General features: G+C 37.2%; 2 protein-coding genes across 3 annotated transcripts in view; both read left to right on the top strand.

Annotated features, from left to right (window-relative positions):
* csnk1g1 (casein kinase 1, gamma 1) overlaps positions 1-16424 on the top strand; it is a 64899-nt gene extending 48475 nt beyond the window's left edge. The window contains exons 11-13 of one of the 2 annotated variants that reach the window (XM_084108466.1): positions 586-696; positions 4616-4722; positions 12460-16424. In XM_084108466.1, the coding sequence (XP_083964592.1) occupies positions 586-696; positions 4616-4722; positions 12460-12514 (273 nt within the window). In that variant the 3' untranslated portion in view covers positions 12515-16424. The remainder of the gene's footprint in view (positions 1-585; positions 697-4615; positions 4723-12459) is intronic. The other variant, XM_084108467.1, reaches the window with a different exon arrangement.
* Positions 16425-17024: 600 nt separating this feature from the next.
* On the top strand, positions 17025-20988 carry rps17 (ribosomal protein S17). Its single transcript, XM_084108485.1, has 5 exons — positions 17025-17109; positions 17963-18114; positions 19385-19490; positions 20592-20657; positions 20871-20988. The coding sequence occupies exons 1-5, from the start codon at positions 17107-17109 to the stop codon at positions 20946-20948; spliced, it is 405 nt and encodes a 134-aa protein (XP_083964611.1). The 5' UTR covers positions 17025-17106; the 3' UTR covers positions 20949-20988.
* The last annotated feature ends 250 nt before the right edge of the window (positions 20989-21238 follow it).

Raw genomic sequence — 21238 nt, forward strand, 5'->3', positions numbered from 1 at the left:
AATTAATTTAGATCCTACCACTAAATGCAAAAGACATTAAGAAATGAAATTCCGCATTCACCACGACTGATGCACCATGGGATTGTACTGAAGCTGTATAAACTGAATTTCAGAAATTGAATTTGGATTTTTGTTTGTCCTTGTGTTGACTCTGTCTCTGTCAATGTCTTGTCTAGTCCAATGGCAGAATATTGCCCCATCATCAGTTTGAATTTGATGTAGCTGTAGATAGTTTGAACGTATGCTGTCAGATATTCCTATCTGATCTCCGTGTTGGATGCCTGATTTGCCTACATGCAGTCTCCACTTGGCATTCAGCAGCTTTGGAGAAAGTTTTCCCTTCAGTTTCTTCTGTTTTAATGTCTCTTTGTGTTTATTTTGTGGTGTTTTGCTTCTTGGTTTGATTGGACGATTGCGTCCACAGTCACTAATGCCATTTCCTGGCTTTGACTGGCTCTTTTTGTTTCTTTGTTGATTTTCCTTTCCTTCATTGTGCTGCATGCCACCTGGCCTCACTCGCCCGCTCTCGCTCACTCACCACACCTCCTCCTGTCCCTGTCCTGCGCCTCCTCCACCCGCGCACAGACGGCCATCTCCGACCGCAGAGGAGCATGGGAGGTGCAGCCCAACCGCCAGACAAACTCGTCCTACCTGACCTCTCACCTGGCAGCGGACAGGCACGGGGGCTCAGTGCAGGTACAGCTTCACCCCTCGCTCTGTGCGCTCATGTGTATGGCCATCTGCAGCAGCACCTGCTCTCACACCTGACCACAACACTTCCTCTATGGGTTACCCTCTCTGGCTGGTCTTGCACTTATTAAAACAACACTGGCTACGTTTACATGCAGCCAAATAATCCGTTGCTAGTAATCGGATTGAAAAGCCTTAAAGGGTTAGTTCACCCAAAAATGAAACTTCTGTCAGTAATTACTCTCCCTCATGTTGTTCCAACCCCGTAAGACTTTCGTTCATCTTCAGAACACGGTTTAAGATTTTTTTGATTAAATCTGAGAGCTGGATCACTCCTCCATAGGCTTCTCTGTAATTGAAACTTGCCGGCCCAGAAAGTTAATAAAGACAATGTTTCAAATAGTCCAAGTGACTACAGTGGCTCAACCTTAAGTTTATCAAGCGACGAGAAAACGTTTTGTGCACAAAAAAACACACAAAAAAAACACATGTTTTATTCAACTATTGATTTTCTTCTGTGTGTTCAGAAGTGAGTTCACGTAGTGTAACAGCGCAGCGCTTCTGGGTTGTACGTCAAAACGTTTTCTCACTATTGGCTGACGCTGGTCATGTGTGTGATGCTGGCCAATAGTGAGCCTCCGTTCTGACGTTGCGTTTTTTTGTTTTGTTTTGTTTTTTGCACAAAAAGTATTCACGTCGCTTGATAAACTTAGAGGGGTGATGAACTGAGAAATCAAATTTTCCTTGAGCTTTTGACATATAAGAGGTCATCATCATACTATAAGAATATCCTGTAAGTTTCAGAATTGAAAATGTCCTTGTTAGTCCAATAAAAGCTGTTATTGACACCAGGCACAGCGAACGACAGGTTTTTCAAAGTGGGGATCTATGACGGTCAAAGGGTATCAAACCCCGCCTCCGCAGAAGATCAACTCCTACTTCAACACTGCCTGTTTAGCCCCGCCCACCGATTCACCCATTACATGTAACTCATTATAATATGCAAAACTGTTATCCAATCATAGCAGTGGGCGTTTCCTTCCAAGTCTTCAATGCGGCACGCCCATAAAAACCGAGCGTTTCAGGAGCTAGGCTCAAAACCAGGGTAGAAAATAGCCTATTACTGATTCATTTTGATGTTTTTGAATGTAAAAACCAAGCGAACATCATAAGTTGACCTCAGACATCAATATAAAAAAATGTAAAAAGCCAGTTCATGACCCCTTTAAGGCTGAGCCACTGTAGTCACTTGGACTATTTTGGACTATTGTCTCGACGTAACTTTCTGGGCCGGCAAGTTTCAATTACAGATAAAGCGTTGCCGGGATATTTCGGGTTTGCGTGGCTACGCGGAAGCGATAAAAATTCTGAATTATAAAGGCCAGACAGGTGGTTTGTTGAGGGTTGATTTGTAGGGAAGGACTACACATCTGCGCACACATATTCAAACACACATACCTATAGACTGAACTCGTGGTGTGCATGTGCACGCCGCCTGCGTTCTCGCAGGTTCGCGTTTTTGAAGTTTGCGCAGAAAGAACTTAGATTAGATTTAATCAAAAAAATCTTAAACTGTGTTCTGAAGATGAACGAAAGTCTTACAGGGTTTGGAACAACATGAAGGAGAGTAATTACTGACAGCATTTTAATTTTTGGGTGAACTAACCCTTTAATCGATCCGAATGAAATTTCGATTGGATTGAAATGGGTGGTTTATTCCTTTTCTAATCTGATCGAGGACGTGTATAAACACACACATTAACCTGATCACATGATTAGCGTTCATGTAAACACTTAGTTCAAATTCATCAAACGGAAAGTTGTGCATGTAAACACAGCCACTGTAGAAATGCTGCGTTTCATTCAAAAGTTGGACATTCCTCCTCCTCTCTCTGAATTCCAAACGCGTAATGTTCCGATGTCCAAGTTGGAAGAGCATCATCATCACATTGGAATTTTCCAAATGTGGTGTTTTCTTGTTCTTTCACTTTTGCAAGTAGGAGGATGTAAATTCCAACTTTCTGAATTGAATAAAACGCAGCACAAGATGTGACGCAGTCTATCAGGGAAACATGTTGTTACCTCTGTTGTATTACTGTGGTTACAGCCATTATTAGGAAATAGTATTCCCGACTATCTCTATGCAGTGTGTCACAATAGAGTGTGTGTTCCGGAAGTAAAAACTTTTTTTATGAAAACTTGTAAACCTTTTAAGACAAACATACTATGAGCTACAAGGTTGTAAATCAATGCTGTTTGCTGCTGTTGAAGCCGTCAGCCCACATTATCACCGTGGTGAATAACTACATAACTGATGATGATGTACAGACACTTCCACCAATCAGAGAAACAAGCAAAATGCACCAAAACGGCTCTTTAGCTCTGTCCGTTTCCATGAAGCACGGCAAATGATCCAAGTAAGTAAGTAAGTAAGTAAGTAAGTAAGTAAGTAAGTAAGTAAGTAAGTAAGTAAGTAAGTAAGTAAGTAAGTAAGTAAGTAAGTAAGTAAGTAAGTAAGTAAGTAAGTAAGTAAGTAAGTAAGTAAGTAAGTAAGTAAGTAAGTAAGTAAGTAAGTAAGTAAGTAAGTAAGTAAGTAAGTAAGTAAGTAAGTAAGTATTAACTATGACTTTTGCCTTAATAAACTTCTAGTTACTGATTGTTAATAGTTAGTTAAGTTTAGGATTAAGTGATGTAGAATATGACATTAATATGTGCTTTATAATTAATAAACCTTGTACTAATAAACAGCCAATATCCTAGTAATATGCATCCTAATAAACAACTAGTTAATAGTGAGAATTGGACCCTAAACTAAAGTCTAACCACATTTTTAAGCGAGTAGTTTTATATTTCTCCATTTTTAATTAGATTTTGCTGTTTGCGATGCTTCATGTGATTTTTCTTGTGCAGTTTTGTATTTTTGTCTTATTTTCAAATACTTTTTTGCTTCAAATCAAATTTTGTAGTGTTCTGATTCACCTTGTAGCTCTTTGGCTTTGTTAAAGTGTTATAAGCCATGAACCAAGATTTATTTTAAAAATCCTGATTTAAAAATTCCAAATGTTTGGAAAAGATATTTCTGGAAGCAACGCTGCTGAAAAAGTAGGCGGGCACTAATGCACTATATTCACTGCATCTTTATGATTGAAACCGCAGATTCACCATCTTGCGCTGCTTTCTTCACTTTTATACAGTAGAGGCCTCAGAAACGGCTGGTCACAGTCTTTGAGCTAATTTTGATGGCGTCTTCATTCATTGTATCGTAGGAAATTAAATAAAATATATTGATGACAAAATATCAAAGCAAGTGGTGTTACATATAAGTGATGTAAGTGTACAGATACTGGGCCACTGTAGACCAGTGTTATTATTACTGTACATTCGTGGATCTGGTCAATTCTAAATGATAGCATGAATATCATAATCTGGCTACATGAGTACATTTTTATTTGATTGACTGCTGATTGCAAAGTAATTAAGCAGCATTTAAATTTTCCAAGTTAAACTCTATTGACAGTATCTGTCGATTTGGGGGTAAAAAACCTATTTCGTTGTAAGAACACATGAGGAAATGATTTACTTGTGAGGAAAACGCACTGCATTACTATTAATGGCCCTATAGATTTTTTTTCCTTTGTAAATGCATTACTGTAAAAATCTATTTACATGTTATATCTACTATTCTATCTGTATATCTTATAATCAATAGATTATATATCTTATAATCTATTGTTATATCTATCTATCTATGTATTTAACCAGGAATATTTGATCAGCTCTCCCATAAGTGAAGTGGTAAATGATATGCCTCATTTGCTACGTACGAGTGGTTACATGCACAGATATAGTCTGAACTGTGTAATTAAAATAACATTATTACACTGAGGCCACAGGATAATTAGATCTTTCTTTTCCAACACCACAGGTGGTGAGCTCGACTAATGGTGAACTGAATGCTGACGACCCGCTGGCGGCCCACTCGAACGCACCAATCACAGCGCAGGCAGAGGTGGAGGTGGTGGATGAGGCCAAGTATGTGCACATGGCTTCTCACAGGTTTCTGTTCTTTGCCTTGTGTCTGATTGACACAGTCCTTTAGCACATGATTTCCCCCTTGCCCTCACTGGTCCGTTCCCATCGGCTCCCCTGTAGTGCTCTGTGTACCGAAGGTGTGTAACGGAACGTTATATTGGGGACAATCATCCATTTTTAAATCTTTTTTTTATTATTATTATTTTTTAATTGGTACTTTTCAGTTTTGAATTAAATGTGTAGCATACACTACCGGGTGTTTTTTTTAAAGACGTCTCTTCTGCTCACCAAGGCTTTGATCAAACATACAGTAAAAACAGTAATATTGTGAATTATTATTATTATTATTATTATTATTATTATTATTATTATTATTACAATTTAAAAGAACTGTTTTCTATTTATTTATTAAAAATATTAATATTAATATTAAAAATTATAGATATGATAATTATTGGCATCAATTATTCGGTTTTGCTGCTTAATATTTTTTTTGTATATGGCAAGACTTTTTTTCATGATTCTTTGATAAATATAAAGTTCAAAAGAACAGCATTTATTTGAAATAGAAACAAATTTGTAACAATATAATTGTTACATCTTTTGTACAACTTTTGATCAATTTAATGCGTTCTTGCTGAATAACTGTTTTTTTATATATATATTTCTTACCCCAAACTTTTGAATACAGTACATCACGTTTTCCCCCAAAACATTATTTTAACATTGATAATAATCATAAATTTTTCTTGAGCAGCAAATCAGCATATTAGAATGATTTCTGAAGGATCATGTGACACTGTAGACAATTTTACAAAATTACATTTTAAAACGTATTCAAATAGAAAAGTTATTTGAATATGTTTTTACTGTAATTTTAATAAAAAATAAAAAAAACGTAGCCTTTGTGAGCAAACGAGACTTCTTTCTAAAACAATAAAAAATGTTTTAATTATTTTGGAGTATATTTAATTATAATTGTATTCCAAACTATTGACCGGTTGTGTATATTTTTAACATAAGTGCTTTTCTAGACTCTTAGAACTTGTCCAAAGTGGAATTTTATGCATTTCCATAAGAGCAGAAAAGGCCGTGTCCATAATAACTACGGCCAGTTAGTTTGCCTGTTAAAAATCAGAGGCGATTACACTCTTTAGTTTCATTTTCTCCTAAAGCGCCCGGTGTGCATTTGAGTTTCAGTCATATAAAACACTTACTCTCGTAGTTCTTTGATATCTTAAAGCCCTCTGTCTTTGATTTATTGATGCAAAAGCTTGAAAGTGGCGTAGACAGCAGCAGCGTTTATCAATTAACAGGACGGCACAAACACACAAGGTCGTCATGGTTATTACACACTATTAATGTCACCGGACACCGGTCTTTCTTCTAGAGATCTCTCTGATCTCTTTCTCTTCTACATTTCCCTGTTTTCTTGAATATGGCAACCTGATTTATCATTGCTGCCTGTAATGGTGAAACACTGCCACTTGAACCAAAGCTTTTGCTTCTACAATGCCTCTACATTAAATGTAACGTTAATATAAAAAAGAAGAATCATCAAGCATGATTCACACAGTTGTCAGATGAGAAGAACTTCACACTACTTTACTTGTATGCTAAATGTGTCTGGATGCCAGATCATGCATTGTTTGGCATATAAGTAGAGGAGGAAATGAATCAGTCTTTTGATGCTCATTCTTTGTATTTATAACAGTGGATGCTTTCTTAAGTTTGTTAAACCTTACAATGAACATTTCCTCTGTAAGAATACAGTACCAGTCAAAAGTTTGGAAACATTACTATTTTTAATGTTTTTGAAAGAAGTCTCTTATGCTCATCAAGCCTGCAGTTAAAAAAAAAAAAAAAAAAAAAAAAAAACAGTAATATTATGAAATATTATTACAATTTAAAATAATGGTTCTCTTTTTTAATATACTTTAAAATGTAATTTATTTTTGTGATGCAAAGCTGAATTTTCATCAGCAAGTACTCCAGTCTTTGGTGTCTTATGATCCTTCAGAAATCATTCTGATATGCTGATTTATGATCAATGTTGGAAACAGTTGTGCTGCTTAATATTTTTTTTATAACCTGAGATACTTTTTTCAGGATTATTTGATGAATAAAAAGTTAAAAAGAACTGTATTTATTTAGAATAGAAATCTTTTGTAACAATATACACTACCGTTCAAAAGTTTGGGAACAATAACTTTTTTTTTTTTAAAGAAATTAGTACTTTAATTCAACAAGGATGCGTTAAATTGATAAAAGGTGATGGTAACGATTTATATTGTTAGAAATGTTTTTATTTTGAATAAATGCTGTTTTTATGAATAAATGCTGTTAACGTTTTACTCAATGAATCCTGAAAAAAGTATTCCAAAAAAATATATTAAACAGCACAACTGTTTCCATCATTGATAATAACTGAGTATCAAATCATCATATTAGAATGATTTCTGAAGGATCATAAGACACCAAAGACTGGAGTACTTGCTGATGAAAATTCAGCTTTGCATCACAAAAATAAATTACATTTTAAAATATATTAAAAAAGAGAACCATTATTTTAAATTGTAATAATATTTCATAATATTACTGTTTTTTTTTTTTTTTTTTTTTTTTTTAACTGCAGGCTTGATGAGCATAAGAGACTTCTTTCAAAAACATTAAAAATAGTAATGTTTCCAAACTTTTGACTGGTACTGTAGGTACAACAGTTCTTGATCCAACACAAACGTTAAAATCATTTTAATGAGATGGAAAAATTGGCTTATTACTTTTCCAGTGAGATGTATTGAGTTAGTTATATAGTATTAATTCTATAAAATAAAATAAAACTTTAAACCACAGGGTATATGGTGTCACCACTGGGTGATACAATTCATGTCACTCGTCGCTCCAGTAAGCTTTAAAATCTTAAAAGTTTGTAGTCAGAAGTTGGAGCACTTTCCCCCTCGCCTCGTCTAATCTCTCTATTTAACTGTAGTGATGGATAGATTATCATTACTGAGTGTTTAAAATTTAAAATGGTGTTATAAACTTTAAGATTGGAGGTGCTGCGTTTGAAGCTGTAAAACGGTCCAAACCTGTTGAATACTGCAGTAATGGGTGAAAGTCTAGGTCATAAAATAAGAAATATGAATTTATATTTTGCCTGTTTAATTGCAATTAAACCTATTGCTTAATAAATTGTGCAAGTAAGTACATATATATGCACACACACTCACATGCTCTCACACACACACACACCGTTGAGCTAAAACATTATGACACCTGCCTAATGTGCTGTTGGTCCTCCTGATGCTGCCAAACCATGAAGAGTCCTGAAGGCGTCCTGCGGTCTCTGTGGTCTCTGGCACCAAGACGTCAGAAGAAGATCCTTCAAGTCAAAAACGTCTATTGATCCTGAAACAAGTCCAGTAAAAGTGTGCAGTGTCTCTTTGGGAATTATGAGACTGTCGGTTACACGAGGTGGATCAAACTTGACAGTCCAGCAATTGGATTGAGATCTGGGTAATTTGGAGGCCAGAGCAACAGCTTGAACTCTTCATCATGTTCCTCACACCATCAGTGTGTGTCAGGGTGTGTTATCCTGCTGAAAGAGACACTTCCACCATTATCATGAAGGGCTGTTCCTGCTCTGCTACAATGTTTGAGACCCGTGTCAAACATACGTCCACGTGAATGGCCGAACCGAGGGTTTCCCAGCAGAACATGCTCAGAGCTTCACACTCCCTCAGTGATCCTGGTGCGTCACTCCTCCAGGTGAACGACACACACACACACGGCCGTCCACGAGATGTAAAAGAAAACGGGACTCATCGGACCAGGCGACCTTCTTCCACTGCTTCAAGGTCCAGTTCTGATGCTCATGTGCTCAATGTAGGCTCTTTCAACGGTGGACGGGGGTCGTCATAATCACTCTTGTTCATAATCACTGTGTTCTGACACATTCCTCCCATAACCATCATTACAATTGTGTGACGTAGAGTAGAGCTTCTGTTGGCTCGGACCAGACGGGATAGCCTTCATTGCCCTCGTGATCGATGAGCCTCGGCCGCCCAACACCCTGTCGCGCCGGTTTGTGGTTTATCCCTCGTCGGACCACTGTTGGGAAACTCTCACCCCAGCTGAGCGGGAGCGACACACAAGCCTTGATCCAGAGACACTCGGACCCCGTCGCCTTCCCATCACAGTTCGGTCCTTGTGAAAGTTGCTCAGATCTTTATTCCTGCCCATTTCAACATGTTGATTACGAGAACTGATTGTTTGCTTTCCCTCTAATCTACCCAGACCTTAAAGGAATAGTTCACTTCAAAATGAAAATTGTCATCATTTACTCACCCTCAAGTTATTTCAACCCTGTATTCATTTCTTTCTTCTGCTGAAGACAAAGGAAGATATTTTGAAGAATGTTGGACCAAACAGTTGATGAATCCCATTGACTTCCATAGTGTTTTTTTCAGTCAATGGGGTTCATCAACTGTTGAGTTATCAACATTCTTCAAAATATCTTCCTTAAACCCCATTTGCACTGGATTAATAGTATCTGGGGACCTTGTGTGATTTAGAAATCCATTCTTCGTGAAAGATGGATATAAAAGCGCACCGGAAACAAAAACCTTGAAAAAAATATTAACGACCCGCCAAACCACAGCGATGCCGATTCACACGGGACTAATATTATCACAGGACCTCGGGGTGTTCGGCGAAATATGGTAGGGCATTTGCGGGGGAATTTTTACTTTACAAATTACAGACATGGCCGATTCGCACGGGATTAAGATCACAGACGACCTCCGCAATTATTACAAATGACTAGAGCTCACCAGGTAATACTAATCCAGTGCGAATCGGGCTTTAGTGTTCTGCAGAAGAAAGAAATTCATACAGGTTTGAAATAACTTGAGGGTGAGTAAACAATGACAGAATTTTGAAGTGAACTATTCCTTTAATATGTGTCCTTGTTTAGGAGGTGATCAACGATATACGCTTCACCTGTGACTGGTCATAATGTTTTGGCTCATCATCTGATTTACTAAATGTTTTTAAATGTGCTAAAACTCTGATTTGTGTATATTTAAAAGTGACTATTTTCTTGTTGCTATGCTTAGAGACAACTTCTAAGCAGCTTAATGAGATATACATACATACATGCATACATACATACAAGGCTGTGACTACATTGAATTTTATACCATTTGCACACATCCATTAGTTGGCTGGTGAGCTGAGGACGACACTACATTCCTCCAATCCCCTTATGTTCCTATTCTTCTCTTCCCCTTTTTCTCCCATTCTTGTTTTTTTTCTGTTGATCATCTGTTTTACAATTTAACAAGCAGGTATACAGAATTTCTATTATGATATTAGTTGATAAAAAGCGAACTTGAATTGAGTAGATGTTCTAGATCTACATTCTCCCCTGAGTCTGTCTCTCAATCTCTTTTCTGTTTGTGTGTGTGTGTGTGTGTCTCTTCCTGTTGGTCTGTTGTCGCCGACATTAGGTTTGTCTCATCGTCTCACCTCTGTGTAATAATCTCTGTCTTTTCTCTTTTCACACTCTTCTGTAGCTGCGTGAAAATGCTCAACCTGTGGTGAGTCCCTCTCTCCAGTCCACATCAAACCCAAGGGGAGTGGACCAGCCTAGACTGTGGCCATAGAGATCACACTTACACCAAGATCTACTTACACAGTTGTAGGCTAATGTAGCTATTCGTGCTCTGTGTGAGTTTGATAGAGAAAGAGGGAGGTCTGTCCGCTCGTAAAGTCTGATTTGAGAGGCTGAAATACCCTAAAGTTGATTGGAGGTACGATGAGAAGTCTTTAATAGCCTAACTTCAGCTTATTTACAGAAGCTCAATGAGACACTGGATGTCGAGGTCTCTACTTAAACGCACATATTCAGTGCCTTACAGAAGTGTGCAGACCCTTAACTAAAGCTCAGATCTATACCACTGCATTATGAAACGCATTTGAACTGATTGGTTGAATTCTGATTTTTTTTTTTTCTTTTTTTTTTTTTGTGCAATTGCACAGACATTAAGTTCTTCCAATTTAATTGACAGAATGTTGCTTCTCATTTTCCCCCAAAATTGTTGTATATTCATTGATAACACTTTATTTTAGTGTCTGTTACACATGGTACATGTAATTACTATAGTAATAAATCTATAAATCATGCATAATTACATGCAATTAACCCTACACCAAAACCTAACCCTACAGTAAGTACTGTACATGTAGTTAATTATTATTACACAGTCATTAAATTTATAATTACAGCAGGACACTTTAAAATTAGTGCTGGGCAACGATTAATTGCGATTAATCGCATAAAAGTTTGTTTGCTATGTATGTGTGTGTATATATGTATATATGTGTGTGTATGTATATGTGTCTATCTATATCTATCTATCTATATATATCTATATATATCTATATATATATATCTATATATATATATATATATATATATATATATATATATATATATATATATATATATATATATATATATATATATATATATATATATGTATGTATATGTATATATATGTGTATATGCAATCATTTATTTTTATAAATACATGCATATGTGTGTATTTTTATATACAAAATAATTATACACATTACACACACATTTATTATGTAAACAGAAACTTTTATTTTGGATGCGATTAATCGTTGCCCAGCACTAAAGTGTAACTTATTAATTTCATGTTATCAAGTCCTTAACATCCTGAAATTCTGAACAATGTTGCAGATGACATTATGATTTATTTTATTATTATTCATTTTTTAATATGAATATTTTTAATACAATCTCTTATTTTTTACTAATTTACCAACCCCTACAATAGCATATTTAAAAAACAAAATTCCAGATATTTTATAACAATAAACAGTGTCGTTTCTTTGATCTGATTGGTTGACGCAATCAAACTATTTTAACCAATCAGATCAAACTATATAAAAATAAGCTTGCCTGGTAGATGACCATACTAATGACCACATTTATTATGTCCATATATGGTCATCATCTACCAGGCAAGCTTAAGTATCCCTATTTTTTAATAAATCCCTAAATAAATTAATTTCTCACTGTTTGTGGACATTACTCGCATATTCCCATCCAAAAAAAAAAAAAAAAGTTCAACTTTTCTTCAACCTTCCATTAACATTAATTGTTCGTGACATAATTTTCAAAAATGGTTCTTGCTTATAACTAAACTATGACAGGGAATGTAATTTCATTGAGTGTTTGGTGAAGTCAGATTTAGTCAAGGATCTGCATGCGTTCGCAGGGCACTGTCCGTCCTCCTCAATACCCGCAGTGAACCCTCACGATTCAGCCAGCGCCCGCTTGCGTCCTTCAGAAACATGTTTAGCGAAGTCTCTCACTTTTCAATGTGTCAGTCTGGAGCTGTTCTCTTCCACTCGCATGTGCCTTGTTTCCCCTAAACCCATTCTGTCGTGTTGTTGCCGTCTAACATTCTGTCATCGATGCTTTTAACGACCCGTAAATGTCATTTAAGTTTCCTTTTCATTAACTTTTGACCCAGTTGTCGTTCACATGCAGCATTTAGGTTGGTACGAACTATATACTAATGCACTGTTTTTATCAGCGCTGACGATATGTAGCAAATCCGCTTGATGTGTAGATAGACAGCAGGTGCTTCATTATCAGGCAATCGGTTGACAACACGTTTATTTTTTCTTTGTTTTTCGCAGGTGCTGCTGTTTCTTCAAGAGGAAGAGGAAGAAGAACACGCCGCGGCACAAATGAACCTCCGGCCTCGTGGCGCAGTCTGTTCCTTCGGTTGTTTTTAGAGCGTTCAAATAAAGAAATTTTACAAGACGACATCAGCCGAGCCCTCCTGGACGAGTTGGGGAGCGATGTTTGAAAACCAAGAGGCATGCACACGTGGTCTCTGGGGATTGTCTTTGTTTTGTTTTTTTGTTTCTTCCACTCCGTCTTGATTTAGGCAGCGACGGGCCTCGTCCTCGGACTGTCTCTAGGATCTTCACACAAAGCTAAGGATCTCAAAGCACTGGAACAGCACTGCACTTCATTTGCTGTTTTGCTTCTTTTTTTGTTTTTATTTCTCGTCGGTGGACGTTCTCTGAATGTGTCTCTTCCTCCACGACAGGTGCGCTATAGAGGGAGAGAGACAAATTCGCCCACGCTGGACCTTTTCCATCCCTCTTAGCACCTCGAGACGAGACGGTGGCTTTTTATTTTCTACTTAACCCCTCTTTAAATGTTCGTTTGTGTATTTCGGTGGCTGATTGTTGGTTCTCGCGCTGCCAGAAAGTGGTCGAAGCCTTAGAATATGACTAGCGGATTTCTTCGTCGCATCTATCGGAGTGAAGCGCAAAACAAATAGCTGTCGTAAATGATGCTAGCCGGCCTTTACACGTAAAACTTTGTGAAAGTGTGACATAAGCAGCTGTTTCCAGTGGCGCTCGTCGTGCCACCGACTAGTATTTAAGCTGCTTGTTCTAAAGCACTCGTCCCACTTCAACCCACCAGCCAGTCATGCTGCTTTCTTCTCCTCTTACTACGATATCGTGTGGCTTTGACGTACAGCTGGCTGCTTTTCTATTGGCTGAGGTGGCCAGTAAGACTTTCCCTCTGCGCTTTTGTATCTTTCTGTCCATATAGTCACTTATTATTCCCTCGACCAGTTCCCGATTGATGTTTTCTTTTCTTTTTTTATGCCTGGAAAAAAAAACAAAATAAAAAATGCTAATTATTCAGGATGAGAATAACCATGTGCCAGAGTGGCTTGTGGGTCGCAAAGTAAGCCTCAACGTGTTCATAGTAAGCCGTAAATAATGCGATTTAAAGGCCGTTTGTTTCCTTTTCTTCTTTTTTTTTTTTAGTAGGCGTAACTTATGCAGAATTACACTGCGAAACATCTCGATTTAATGCCTTAACACTGTTCGGCAGGGTCCGCTCTGTGATGAGACGTGATAAGTCCTTCCCATGCCTTCATACTGACCCGAAACGCGTCTCGTTCCCTTGCTGGAGGGGGTTCGAGTCACCAAATGTGGCATGAAAACGTCAGCAAAAGTGGGCCGTTTGTAAATTCTGACTGGTTTGTTATAGTGGCCATACGCGATTTGAGACGGGGCAGCCCTTGACCTCTTGCATGGATGAGGCGGTCCTTTCCCAAACGCAATCCTTAAGATTGGGTTATATGTGAAATGATTACTGTAGTTCTGTTGTCGTCGTCGTTTTTGTTTTGTTTTTTTACTCTTCGGAAAATCGCTAATCTCAGTCGTGATGTTGCCTTGCTCATTTTATTGTTTTTTTTGGGGGGGGGGGGGGGGCGGTTCACCGTTCACATTCACAGCATTAAATCCGTGTTTTTATTTCGTGATCTTTCTAATGTATAGTAAATGTGAATTAATGTAAGATAAATTATATACAGTAACTATTATTTTATTTTATTTTGATCACCGTACAAAAAAACCGTTGAGAGAGAAGAAGCCATAGGAGTGTGTGACTGCACTAGAGTTTCGCTGGGGCCCTTGTTTACTGAATCCTACTGACCTCTGAACTCATCTTTCATAAGGAACGGGGGTAAACTGGGCCGTTTGAAGACTCTACCGTGCCCGTTTTTGTGTGTCGGGAATCCTTCTCGGATGGCGTGCTTTTGAATGTTCCTGTAAAGCTGTGGATCGATCAATAGATGGGACTGTGTTGGACCAAATAGAAACGCGAATGGCCACAGATTCTTCGTTAGCATGTTTCCACCGCTCAACTCATCAGTTATCCAGCCATGTAAATAGTAACTCTCACTTTGACCCATTCACTTTCAGGAACGATTTTCCACGATCAAGGAACGGGAGAATATGCCGGTTATAGGGACTAATAATGCGTGTGTGTTTCCGGTTATTTAATAGATTTTTTTTTTCCTTGTGCTCATCCACTGTGATGCGAGTCACTTTGGGTCTAAATTATTCTGTGAAAAGTACTTGAATGATACTCTTGGAAATCCGCGTCGGGGCGTGACTCTTTATTTAACGTTCTTCTCTTAACGATATGTATTACGTGCCTCGCTTAGAGTCGGAAAATGATTTAGTATTTCTGGATGTGCACTGCTTGCTCTCGCCAGGCTCGAAGAAGTATGTTTTGTTTTTTGTTTTTGCTGGATTTAACTCCTTTAACCCCTTAATTGACGTCCAAAGGCCTTGGCTTGTTACAAGCCACTCCGGAAATCGTTTTGTGGATATAAGCGGAATGTGAAATTGTTGGATTTATGGATAAGGAAGCTAGTCCTGCATGTCCAGATGTGCAGACTGGATTGCGAATATTTAATTTTTTTTTTTTTTTCGGCACCATCTGTTGGTTGAAAAAGACACTACATTAGACACTGAAATCATACTCTGACATGCTATTTGAAGTAGAGCTGACGTTATTCCTCATTACTGGAGTCTTGGTTAATGCGATCATGATGACTACTGGCTCTCGTCGACTGCAAGGTGATGCTTATTCCAAACCATCTTTCATCTTTAATTTTCTCTTTTGTACAATTTTTTTTTTTTTTTAAAGGATATGATGTTTTTGTACCGTAATAAAGATGGTATCCTGGCATTCTGAGGTTTAAATACACCAATTATATTAGGAAGCATTCCCAGAGGCGTTCGTGTCCCATTGCTTTTGCATCACGGTTCTGGTCACTTGAATGTGCTGCGGATGTTCATGCAGAGAGGCGAACGAGAGATGTTCTCCTAAAGTTGAAGTTAGTGACGTTAATGCAGATTTTATGTGCATGGCTTTTGATTCCCGAAAGCAATGGAAACTACTTGTGTAAATGGGGCACTGAAGAACATAGTGGGCATGAAGTTGATACACTGTTATTCTGTGGCTGCATAATGCCTTAAACATGCTACTGTCTGTGCGCTTGAGTTCAAACATTGTGTCTGCTACAGTCATAGCTCTCTCTCTCTCTCTCTCTCTCTCTCTCTCTCTCTCTCTCTCGCTCTCTCTCTCTCTCTCGCTCTCTCTCTCTCTCTCTCGCTGGAAAATGTAATCATTCCCGTCTCAAGATTTTAGGTAATGTGGGAACCTGTTGGATTTCTGTTTTTTTTTTTTTTTAAGGACCACTCATTTTTAATGACCTCGGAATGATTATATTACAGGAGTCTGGTAGGAAAGCACTGCAATATTTGACTTCTCTTTTTCACGTTGTTTTTTTTTTTTTTAGTGTTTCTTTCAGTAAGGATGTTTCTGTACTTCAGACATTAAAAAGTAAATTGTACAGTACTGCAAGAGTCATTCTCTTGTTCGGGTCATTACTTACAAAGATACTTTAAATTTCATTGTATTATGAATTTATTGTGTTGAAATATGAATGTTACTTAAATGTACTTCGATGATTTTACTTTCTCAAGGGCTTCAACTGTGATGGACCCATTTTGTTTCTCTCTCTCTCTCTCTCTCTCTCTCTCTCTCTCTCTCTCTCTCTCTCTCTCTCTCTCTCTCTCTCTCTCTCTCTCAAATATGTTTTGTTTTTTAAGTTGCAGAAAGATTAAGGCCTTAATCTTAATCTTATTTAAAATGCCTATTTTCCTGAGTCGTCGTATAAAATTCCATACATAACCTTTCAAATTAAATTTTTATTCCCTCCACTCTTAAAGGGAAACTCAAGTTTGCACCCTTTTTTATGTAAAATAAAAGAAAATGTCTCTTAATCTCTGAGTGAGTCCGTCTCATCTTTTCTAGAGCTACTTTTTGTCTTGACTGAAGAGTTCACACACACAATAAAAATACCATTACAGCTTTATTAGAGTACCACCAGTTTATTAAGAATTACAATTACAGCTACAGATAAATATACAGCATATAAGTAGCTATATAATTGCTTATTTATTAAGTAATTACATGCATCAATTGTAGAAAATGTTTGTCAGAATATTCATATGTATGTAAGTCTGCCAGTGCTTTAATTTTGTTAGTGTTTATAGTATGAGGACACAACACATTCATTTTGGGCTACTTTTAGTAATTTAGACACTGTATATAAAATCCCAATATTGCAAAATAAATGCACCCTTCTAACCAAAGTTAAGGCATGTTGGCTTATAATATTGTATATATACACACAGACACATTTGGTAGTTGTTTCCATATTTAACATTTTTATGTTTAAGTCAGTTTATGTTGTAACTTTATTATCTTTCTTCATTTTGTTAATAAAAAAAAAGTTCAAGTTATTAATAAAACTGCCGTTTTTATGTCTGCCATTAATTTGAAGCAGGCGATGCTCTTATCCAGAGACTTTTAACTTATCCAGTCACTTCCGGAAGAGTGTTATAAACTTCCGCTCCGGTCGTTCTTCATCCTTTTCCTCTCCAGACCGTGTGAAAATGGTGTGTATGTTTCACAGTGAATCCGTGTCAATCCGCACAAATCCGCTTTTTTAGCAACTCTTACTACGTTTTAAAGCTCCGGAATGTTTTGTTAATATTGTTACGATTCGTATGTACTGTATATTTTGACTTTCTGCATTTGCTTTATGTAGGATGTTGAATGAAAAAAAATAGCGTCATCTCCCGCTTCACAACTTTTGAATTTCAGACGTTAAAGTCTGCTAGCGAGAGTTAGACAATATTATGTTGGTTTTAATTGATCTATTGTGATAATATAAACGTATGTGATGCTTTTAAACTGCGTGTTTATGGGTAAAGGTGGGGAAAACGCTGTTAAAACCATAACTGGTATTGACGTTAGCGGTGTGGCTAGTGTTCGTGAGCTTAAAGGGATAATTCACCCAAAAATGAAAATCCTGTCATTTACTCCAAACCTGTATGAATTTCTTTTTTCTGTTGAACACCAGATGTTTTAACAATGTTTGTAACCAAACAATTTTGGGGCTCCATTGATTTTTTTTTTCATACTATGGAGACCAGCAACTGTTTGGTGACACAATTTTTATTTTGGTGAAATATCCCTTTAAATGTTATTAATTAATGTGATTACAGATGTTTTTGCAATATACACATGTATTTGCACAAGGCAAAAAATCATATTTTAACATTGAAACAAGCTGTTTCTATAAAGCTGCAACTTTATAGAAACAGCTTGTTTCAATGTTAAAATATAATGATATTTTTGCCTTGTGTAAATACTGAGATTGTGAATATAAACTTGGAGTGAAATTTCATTTTGAAGTACGAAAGTGTCCCATGTGACCCTGACTGACCCTTGTGTGTGTGTTAACAGGGTCGCGTCAGGACCAAGACCGTGAAGAAGGCCGCTCGGGTCGTGATCGAGAAGTACTACACCCGACTGGGCAATGACTTCCACATCAACAAGAGAGTGTGTGAGGAGATCGCCATCATCCCCAGCAAACCTCTGCGCAACAAGATCGCCGGGTGAGTAAAGTCCAGCACTTCAGACGGACGGACACTGACAACATGGTTATCAGTGCTTATCCTGGTAATATATAGTGAGATTCTTTAAACCATCTCGGATTTCCAGGGAAAAACCCATGGTAGATGAATATGATAGTTAGGGATCAACAATAAGCTTTTTAAATTCTTCCCAAAAAAAGTTTTTTTTGTTGGTGAGCCTGGATTTGTCAATAAAAAATTTGCAAAGAAATGTATAAAGTAAGCAGTCAAATTCATGATGTCCTAAAATAATATCCTTAAAGTATGGTTGCATTTAGCAGGTTAAAGTTGAAAAAAAATGTGCCAATAGTTTTTCCAGAGTGGTTCAGTATAGTGACAGGCCTAAAATAAATGAGACCGCGTATGTGAGTTTGGCAGAATCTTGCATCAATCAATATCAGCTTTATATTTATTCATGTCATTTATAGAGAATTAACAATTTCAAACCCTCTTCAGAAATCACAAAATTCAGTCTGTGCCATTTGTTTTCTAGCATAAATTAACTATTTTTGAGTTACTATAAAACCAGTAAAATAACTTGCAATAAATTATTGCAAATTACAATTAAGTACAGAATGTTTTATGTAATGCTCATGTATAATGTAGGCCTATGAGGATGGATGGATTTCTGTATTTCTCATACTATTTTAGCAAGATATCTATACAATATTTCTATATAATATCTTATAATGTAGGGCTGCACAATATTGAAGAAATACGATAACTCATTAAATGCGATACGATAATGCTTAAACTGTAAAATAAACTTAAATTACTTTAAAAATATTTAAAATTATATAACCTACATACGTGTTTCACATTCTTTTTGTGACAAGAAAACATCCCTACAGCTTCTGAAACTGAACATCAGTGTTTTACTGTAGTGTAAGAAGTGTTATTTTAACATCAGTGTAAACCACGGGGTTCAGGTTATCCTACATTAGGGTTATTCAACAACACAAACTGAATAATGAAATATAAAAATAAAACACTGCTTAGTTTTCACTGTATGATATAAATATATCCAGATTCTTATTAAAGCTACAAAAGTTATTCAGCCGAGAGTAGCGAGTGATTTTCTCTCTCTTTAGTTCATGACCACAGTTATTGCAAGCTGTTGCAATATGCATATCACGCCATATACATTTGCGATATTCTGATATATCGTGCAGCCCTATTACACGTGGATATCTTGCTATAAAAGCGAGACCTGCGACGACCGAAACGAAGCCTTATGTTGTTGTTTCTGCAGGTATGTGACCCACCTGATGAAGCGCATCCAGAGGGGTCCCGTCAGGGGCATCTCCATCAAACTGCAGGAGGAGGAGCGAGAGAGACGGGATAACTACGTCCCAGAGGTCAGCGACTCTTCACTTCACAATACGATTCATCGTTTAAAGATGAAAAAGCTCTCTATTAAACCTTTAACAAGTACGATCACAGTGAGATCTGTGTTCTGAGCCAGAGAGAGCGCTTCTCATGTATAGATATGAAACAGATTCACTAACTGTCTTTTCAACCACACAGTATCACTATTTCTGTCTTACTATCATTCATATGATCACAGAAGTACTGGGATAAGTTTAAAGTTCAGATATAAACACTGATGTCTACGGTCGCGATCAAAATAGAGTAAATCACCTTTTGAAAGTGACTTGATGCTTCAAATAAAGTTCCTCAGGCTTTTCCTCAAAGAGCTGTTGTGTTCCTATAAACTGTTAACCCTTTATTTGCTTGTGTAATAGTGATATACTTTGTTGCACGTCAGTAGCCGCGTTTCCATTACCCTTCAAATTGCGCAAATTGAAAATACGGCTAATGGAAACGCGTCAATTTCGCAAAAACTTAGCGATAAATGGGAGATTTTAAGCTCGCATGAGGGGTTTTTCAGGCAATTCGAAAAAGAAATATTGCGCTAAACTGCAATGGAAACAGTTTTTGCGCATTTACAGTCACCTGACATAGATGACGCGGTGTGTTTGGACAGAAAACGAGACGGAGCTCTTTATTAAACTCATAAAAGACAGAAGAATTACAGCAATAATGGATTCTAAACCTCAAAGAAATGCCACAATCAAGAGCTTGAAACAGATCTGAGTGAGAAACACCCAGAAACACCTCATATGTGCCGTTCACAGTATAAAGGTCTTTCCTTACCATTAATGCTTGGATAACACGCATACGTCTCCTTTGATTAATAATAATAATAATGGCCATTGCAGTGGCTGGGATATAGTACGTAAACCTACTATAGTCCGTTGCTATGATTTTTGGAATGACTTAACGCAAGAGGAAAAATTAAGTTTTAGTCGCATAACATCGGTTAATGGAAACGCCGTCATTTCGCAATAGTTTTCTGTCGACATTTTGAGGAAAAAAATCGCAAGAGTTTTGCAAATCTGTAATGGAAACACGCCTAATGGTCCCTCACTTCATGTACTTGTTCTCTTTGTTCTCAGGTCTCTGCTTTGGATCAGGAGATTATTGAGGTTGATCCAGATACAAAGGAAATGCTGAAGGCTTTCGTAAGTTGATTTGACCTTAATTTGTGTAGATGAGCTGCAAATATTCATTCTGGTTGTTTTACGGTGCTGTCACAGCAACGGTTAGTGAATGATGAGGAAAAAATAGCCGTCAAATGTCCTGGAAATGATGAGCTGTTGATGTGAAATGTTTTTAGTGTTGGTATACGGACCTGAACCTTCATTAACCCTTTGTCTCTCTCTCTCTCGCTGCAGGACTTCGGAAACCTCCCTAACCTGCAGGTCACCCAGCCAACCATCGGCATGAACTTCAAAACACCCAGAGGAGTCTGATGTAATTTAGCACATTAATAAAGACTGCAAGGAAGAACAATCTTGTGTTTGTCATTTTTGATGAATTCTCATGATCATATTCATCCTGCAGATCTGGCCTGTTATAATACAATCCAGTAAATCCCTGTAACGGCACAGTCTAGAAACAATACAACTGAATATGATTTAAAAGTGTTATGTTTATGAATACTAAACTTTTAGCATTACATGAAAACCAGCTTTCCCAATGGAAAAATCAAGTTGTAAAAATATATTTCCATTTATGCCCTATTGTATAGAATGATGGTTTA

This window comes from Abramis brama, assembly GCF_963993115.1.
Source record: "Abramis brama genome assembly, chromosome: 3".
In the NCBI taxonomy this organism is placed as follows: Eukaryota; Metazoa; Chordata; class Actinopteri; order Cypriniformes; family Leuciscidae; genus Abramis; species Abramis brama.

Bases quoted from the DNA above. Each gene is read 5' to 3' on its own strand.
- rps17 (XM_084108485.1), top strand. The intron at 19,491-20,591 runs GTCAGCGACTCT...CTTTGTTCTCAG, and splicing joins GGGATAACTACGTCCCAGAG to GTCTCTGCTTTGGATCAGGA. The intron at 20,658-20,870 runs GTAAGTTGATTT...CTCTCGCTGCAG, and splicing joins AGGAAATGCTGAAGGCTTTC to GACTTCGGAAACCTCCCTAA.